General features: G+C 42.6%; 1 protein-coding gene across 1 annotated transcript in view; it reads right to left on the bottom strand.

Moving 5' to 3' along the window:
- The window catches only part of thada (THADA armadillo repeat containing), a 125559-nt gene that overhangs the window by 17359 nt on the left and 100769 nt on the right, over positions 1-7431 (bottom strand). Inside the window, exons 32-35 of the mRNA XM_084735408.1 lie at positions 4793-4917; positions 1680-1752; positions 286-436; positions 56-175 (exon numbers count right to left, since the gene is read on the bottom strand). Coding sequence (XP_084591534.1) covers positions 56-175; positions 286-436; positions 1680-1752; positions 4793-4917 — 469 coding nt within the window. The remainder of the gene's footprint in view (positions 1-55; positions 176-285; positions 437-1679; positions 1753-4792; positions 4918-7431) is intronic.

Raw genomic sequence — 7431 nt, 5'->3', positions numbered from 1 at the left:
TGTGTGAGTGTGTGTGAGTGTGTGTGAGTGTGTGTGAGTGTGTGTGAGTGTGTACCTGTACTGAGCAGAGGAGCCGGTATAGAGATGAAGTCAGCGGCTGAATCTCTGACGTCCTGGTCTTCATCCTGCAGCAGCGTAAACAGACTCCTCCACAGAGACACTGTCGTGGACAGACCTGTCACACACAAGAAGATATTTTACAGCACAAATTTAACTTCTTCTGTTGACACTGAAGTTTTTATCTCGACTGCCTGTGAACCAAACATTTCTTGAACTGAGACTCACCCAGTGGCAGATGCGGGCTGGTCAGCACGCTGGCCGTACAGTTGACCAACACCTTGGCTGCCGTCAGTTTCACCTCCACTGGCTGCTCCTCGCTGCAGCACGAGCAGACCAGCGCCCCCCACTGAGCTAAAGAAGCCACTGAACTTGCGGCCTGGATGACAGATTGATCAGAAAAATATATTTAAAGCATTTTTAATAAATGAGTTCGTTGAAATGTTAGTTAAGTTGCACAGAATGATCTGGATGAGCGTGGTCAAAATAAACCCAGTAAGTTTATGGAAACATTATGAGAAACTGATGGTCCATTGTCTTATTTTAATCAGATGCGATGTTTAATTGGTGAGGAAACATCTTATAAGGTTTTTAATCTTGTGTTTCTATTGTACGGTATGATTCAGATAAGTGAATAAGGGAAAATCCAACAGAAAGTGTCTTAGTAAAGTGTTCTTCACTTCAAGCCTTCAGTCCAGCTTCAGTGCTCCCTGGTATCGATTCTGTGAACTCTACTGGAGGGACGAATAAGCATTCTTATAAAAGACAATCTTCCATTTGCCGTTTTGATAATGGTGACGGAGAGCATTTTATGACACGTCACTCCAAAGTCTCAAAGCTGTTGAACTGGGTTGAGATCTGGTGACTATTAAGGCCACAAAATCTGATTTCAATAAGAATGTAGGCAGAATTTCCAAGACTACAGTCATAAATTGGTGGCGTGATGTGGTTGGGTCTAACTTTGCAAAGAGAAGCGATGTGGCTCACAATGCTTTTCTCAAGTCCTTTTGGTGTATTCACCTCTGCAGACACATCTACGACCGTTCTTGGAGAGAACACACGAACAAACAACTCAGAATTTCTGGAGAGAGATCGACACCAAACTGGCAAAAGATGACATATTTTGTCAGAAAGTGTGGAAAAATAAGGGATTGCTTTGTGAAAGCGAAAAAAAAAAAAAAAAAAAAATGGAAAGAGTAGCAACCCGGGTGGAAACAAAGCGGTCCAGTTAATTCAGGTGGAGCTGGGATATCTGTCTCAGTTCATCAAACATTGAGAGATGGACAACAAGTTTGATTTGTTGTTTGGCTGTGTGTCTGTGTTCACTACTGCAGCCTATTTTCCCTTATTTTGTTTGCACGCCCACTGGCATTTCAGAAAATACTGCAACAATTAATGTGTTGAGCATAAACAAATCTGTGCATGTTTGCAGCTCGGATGCCATCTGCTGAGGCCACGCAGTCTCACGTGTGTTTAAGACTTCACAAAACAGCATTGGGTGGATGGATGGCAGCAGCAACCAACATCTTCTTCCAGAACATTTTTGAATTGTAATTTTTCAAGCTGACAAGACACTTTCCTGCCAAGTGAGGAGAGATCATTAGTGCACAGTGAGTCTTTACCTGAGGGTTAGAGTTCACCAGCTGAACCACCAGTTGAGAGACCAGAGTCAGGGCAGCACAGTGGAGCTCCACGCTGAAACACAAAATCAAACATCAGCTGATACCAGCCAGCTTCCAAACTCTGTTACTTTATTTTTAAATGTGGCCCCTCGAAAGGTTTCTCCCCTTTTTTGAAAATTAAAAGGGAGTTGATGAACCAAACCAAGAGGGTGTTTAAAGTCCAACATGACCATGTCGTGACAATAAATGCATGTTAATGGTTTGAAAAAGAGTGCCTTGGAGTTTTTTGTGATTTTTGTCTCAATCCCCCAGTTCCATTTTGTTTGAATCAATTTGACAGCATCCAATCAAGTTGCAGGAGAGAACCATGAAGAATAACTTTGTTACTGAGCTCAGTTGGAAAAAATGATGCCAAAGATAATTTCATTTGTGTACAAAAACATCATCTTGCATGTACAAAAGGAGCAGGTGTAAAATCAACGACGGAGACGCAACAACTTCCAACATCATTCAGCATTTGAAGTTGGAAAGTCCAGGATTTGTTGTTGAAATGCCTTTACATTTGGTGAAGGGTTCAATCCGACTTATTTAGAACTTGACACTCTAAGAGTTTAGTACTTGGGACTTGACCTGGGACTTGCAAAACAATGACTTGGTCCCACCTCTGCTTAGAAGAACAGTAAGTGAGTAAATTGGGGTTTCTTTGGCAATTTGGGTGAACCAACCCTTTAATTTTGCACATTAGTGCAGTGACCAGGTCTGAAAATGATAATGTGCTCCTCAGGTCTTTCTGTGGAAACCATTACTCACACATAACACCACCAACTACACACACATCACTCAACTGTATTGACTTACAATCCACAAAAGAAGTGTGCTGGTACTCACCACTACATTATGGATCACAATAGCCCGAGTGCCATTCAATCACACGGCAGACAAGGGCAGCCAGCAACCCAATCTCATCCCTCCCCGGCTCTAATCATAACCCTGGGGCCGCTCCAAAGGGAAAGTGGATCCCCGGGTCCAGAGATTGTGGCCAGGAAAAGGCTTTACGGGGCTGAAAGCCTTTGTAATCCAATCCTTATTCAAGCCTGTATTCTCTTGTCGGGGTGAGAAAAGTACAGCAGTGGCTTGTCAAGGAAGGTGTGTGTGTCTGTCAATGCATGTCAAAGGGCTTACAGTATACGCACACACACACAAACACTGGAACAGTACGTGCCAAATCAGTTTGTGGTAAGAGGGGGCCGATGACTCATGAGTCTCTTGTAAACTCTGACAAAAATACTGACAGGTGTGAATAATCTGATGTAGGAATAATGTTCTGATGCCTTTCAGAGCACAAATATCAGCTTTCAGCCACGTTTGCATTCCTTTATTTTTGAAAACTACCAGGCTGGTTACCTAAATACTGCAGCGATACCTGAGCAACCACACAAACACCCACACAGAAAATGGGGCCAGTTAACTCCAGGTGTGCCCAGGTGCAGGGTTAAGGTGCAGCCAGTGAACCAGAGTGTTCCTCTACTGAAGGCTTGACAGCCAGCCTGCCACAGCAGCGTCAGGGCTCTTTCACAAAAGGAAGGAGCCAGAAAAACAGTGAGAGGGAGGAGGAGGAGTGTGTGGTTGCATCTCGACCTGTAGTACATTCATGTCTCTTCCATCCATCACAGCTAAAAGCTGGTCTGGGACTGTTTTGACAGCATGTTTTCAGGAGGTAGCGAGTATCATGGAGTCACACAGTGACCTCCCTTTACCTGCATTTAGCTGGAGATGAATTAAAGTTGCAGGTTGTGGCCTGTTGTCTGCTGCGGTGCACAGAGAACTGAGCCTATGTTAAATACGGCCTAAGATATTCAGTTCAAGATGGTTTAGAAGATCCAGAAAAATGCAGTCCAGATGTTTTCTGATCACAACCACATGCGTGAACTTAATCAAAATGATTTACAAAATGAGAAACATTGTATTTCCAATGAAGTCTCACTTCATTTAATTTTTTTTGTCATGTTACTGGCAGGACTCTAGAAACTGCAGTCACTCTCTCTGTTGGTCTCTGATTTTCCCTCTACAGTCACCATGAGCTTAAACTTTAAGAAAATACTAAAGACTCAGCTCCCTCATCAGCACCTCTGCACTTGCCTAGACTGCAGAAAAAAAAGAAAAAAGAAATCTGATGCATCCACTCTGCATCGCCTCTTGCACAGCCTGACGGCACTGCCGTCCTATCAGACTCAAACTTTGCTTTATGGTTTACAACCTGCTCTTGTTCTTCTCTCCTGACGAGATCTTTGCTTGTGTTTTCAGATCTCAGACGTACAGTGATTCGGATAAAAGTTTCTGCTAAATGAAATTTAACTTGTAAAATTGTATTATTTTTGTTTTTGTTGGTAAAATGTCATAAAATTTGGATGGATTGTTGTTGGTAAACGTCAGTGATCCCTTAACTTTGCTCTATCAAGTCAACATTTTTAATTTGTCCAATACTTTAGTTTATGACCAAATATCTGCAAAACTATTGATAATATTCCAATCAGCTTCAGCTGCATTCTATTTACCGCTAATTAGCATTAGCCTTGTCATTGTGAGCATGTTAGCATGTTGATATTAGCATTTAGCCCAATGCACCACTGTGCCAAAGTACAGACTCACAGAACTGCAAGCATGGCTGTAGACTCTGAGTCTTGTTTACAATTGTATCATGTATTCAGATTATTATTAATATAATCAATTATTTAATTCTCTGCAATGGTGGCAACACATGTTAAATACCATCCCAATAAAACCTTTGGGAAAAAAATCATAAATAAATTGAAATGCCATGTGTCTTAAGCATTTATTCCACATATACAAATTTGTCCAGACTGTGCTTTTGGTAGTTTAATTACTTTTTGATTTTAATTGTATTCTTTGAATTAAATATTTCTCAGAACTGAATGCAGTTTTCAGTCTTGCAGCTGGTGATTCCTACTGAAGAGTCCTTGAGTTACACACTGTTTTGCAGGTAAACTCTATGTGCTGAATAATGCAATAACCGACTCCTTCAGATGACTTTGGGATGTTCTTAAAGAGTACTTGTACACATGTACAGTTCATGTACACGTTTGTTCTCTAACCTGTGAGCAGATTTCTGAGCCAGAGACAGAAGGTGCAGCAGGACCTCCTCCTGAGACAAAACCTGAAGACCGTCCCTCCACTGGAGCTCAACGCTGGAGCTCAACACACACAACATGGTGAGGACCTGAGGAATGAGAGGAAGGAAAGACAGAGACAAAGAGACTGTCAAAGGAGTAAGAAATAAGATATTAATGTGTACACACACACACACACACACACACACACACACACACACACACATACACACTAAGAGGTACTGGTGAGGGAAGTTGCTCCGGGCAATCCATCAACACAGCTTTGGTGTCCTCTCTGCAGGGTATTTTTACCACACCGGTCAGATCCTCCCTATGCACACCCTAACCACGGGTACACAGCTGCCTCACTTCACTTTCACACACAGATGCATGCATGTGTATGGATGCACGGGCAGATGCATGCACACAAAGATGTGCAGAAGCTTTCATTCAGGCAGTGATGTGTCCCTTGTCTTTTGTCCACTCTTAGGATCCATTCATCATAACCTCCTAAACTTGATTTTCTGCCTCCTTCACCCCTCGCTGCTTCCCCCTCCTCTCCATCCTTTCACTGCTGTTTTCTTTGCCCGGTCACTCCTCCAGAGAGGGAGGCAGCTGACCGAGTCAGAGGAGGAAAAGACTAGTTTTCCACCGCGTGAGACCCCCGTTAAAAACACACATCCAGCCGAGAACACATGTTGACATTCCTCCTGCATATCTCACTGATTATTATTTCTTTCAAGGCCCCAACCTGTTATTAGAGCTTTAAAATAAAGCTCGCTTTATAGGATCTGTGTGGGTGGAGAGCGGGACGAGCGGGCGCATGCAGTGTCTGTGTGCAAGTCTGTGTGTGTGTGTGTGTGTGTGTGTATTTTTGCATGCGAGCAGTAAAAAAAACAAGGTAGCAGGGTAGACCTCCGAGCTGCTGGTCTGTTGTTCTGACTGACTTGGACTAATAGTCAATCAAAAATTGATCTTCATTAGTTTTATAGGTCCAGTGTGAGAAGATTTACTGAAGTTTATTGGCAGAATATGGCAGAATTGATTTTAACATTCACAGCTGTTTTCATTGGAATATAACAGGGCTGATAGTTGACAATTTGAATCAGTTGGAGCGTCTGCAGTCGACTGAGACTCTTCAGTCAAGAATTTGTTTTTCTTTTTTCCTGTCAGTCAGTGTGCATCACAGTTACAGGATAAAACAGACAGAAGCTACAAAATACACAGGAAGAACATTTCAGTGAAGAATTAATAAATACATAAATACATTTTTATATTAGCTGGTGGACTCGTGGAAAATATCCTTGGGACCAGATGCGCTGTCGTGTATGAGAGAGGATGAAAGAAGTGGTTAGTAAACAAGTTTCAGCTCTTTTTTTTAATCTGCGTTATTGTAGAGGAGCACTCAGCACACAGCACAGGTAGACAGGACAGCTGCTCCAGCATCAGGAGAGACACTGCACAGGCTATAGGGACACACACACTTTCAATTTCTCAGACTGTGTGAAAATATTGATATTTTGCAGACAGAAATACCGGCTGAAAAGGTTTAGCCTTTTGAGAATTAGTGCATCATATGTGCACACAGCTAATGTCCATATTTCATAATGCTGGAGACAAGTCATTTGAAATGACTCACTTGTGAGGGAGGTTGTGGTGGACATATGGTGGATTTTTCACAAAATATTTCATAAAGTCCACTCAGTTCAAATGAAAGTGAATCAATCATTGGACCATTAATGCCAAGTCAGTGTCATTATCCATTTGGCCACTGCACGTCTCTCTCTTTATTGCACGACTGAAAACATTTAACAGCTTAAGTCCCGGTTCCTGCCTGTGTGTTTTTCCCCGTTCATCCGCCCGTCTGTCTGCCAGGTATTCGAGCGCTCGCTCCGACCCAGCTGGTCCGACCGTCTCTGCTGCCTCTGACTTTTACAGCCTGCTTTAATGAGCTCCTGTCTTGCAACACACTCGACTGCCCACATACTCAAATATACACAGTCACAGGAAAACATGCCAACTCAGGCGTAGACGCGTACAGACTTCCATAGCTGTAACATGCAAATAAACAGTGACGCCCACCCTGCGTGAACAGACACACACACAAAAACGTAAATAAAAAACGGTACACTCTACCCAGCTTGCACTGCGGTGCCGTCTAGCCCTGATTCTTTCTGTCTTTTTAGCCTTGACAGCCACAAGGTGTTTTTGCTGCTTTTTCTGGCATCTTGGGACAAAGATGGATCCCATGATGGACTGTGAAAGATTTCAACCAAAGACAGCAAGACTGCCTGATAAAATTTAACTGCATGATTTTTATTTAAATGTCAAAAAATCTGAATAATCTGAATCCCAAACTGGCTGCTGTGAGTCATGAAAAAAGATGGAAAACTCTTTCAAAACAGAGCGATCTGAAGGCACCTGCTCCTCTAGTCTCACAGTGGTTACTCTCTCTTACTCTTCCTCTGACCTCCTTCACTCTCTTTTGGCATAAATATTAGACTTATCAATGGAATAATGGGAGATAATACAAGCAAAGTGTCCATCTTGACAGCGCTGAAACATGGACAATGAAGACAGACGTCCAGGATCCTCTTGACCGAACATACTCAAGACTCCTCATG

This window comes from Lutjanus erythropterus, chromosome 14 (genome assembly GCF_056507025.1).
Source record: "Lutjanus erythropterus isolate fLutEry1 chromosome 14, fLutEry1.hap2, whole genome shotgun sequence".
NCBI lineage: Eukaryota > Metazoa > Chordata > Actinopteri > Lutjaniformes > Lutjanidae > Lutjanus > Lutjanus erythropterus.
Note: the sequence above shows the minus strand (reverse complement) of the source record. Positions and strands in the feature narration are given on the sequence as shown.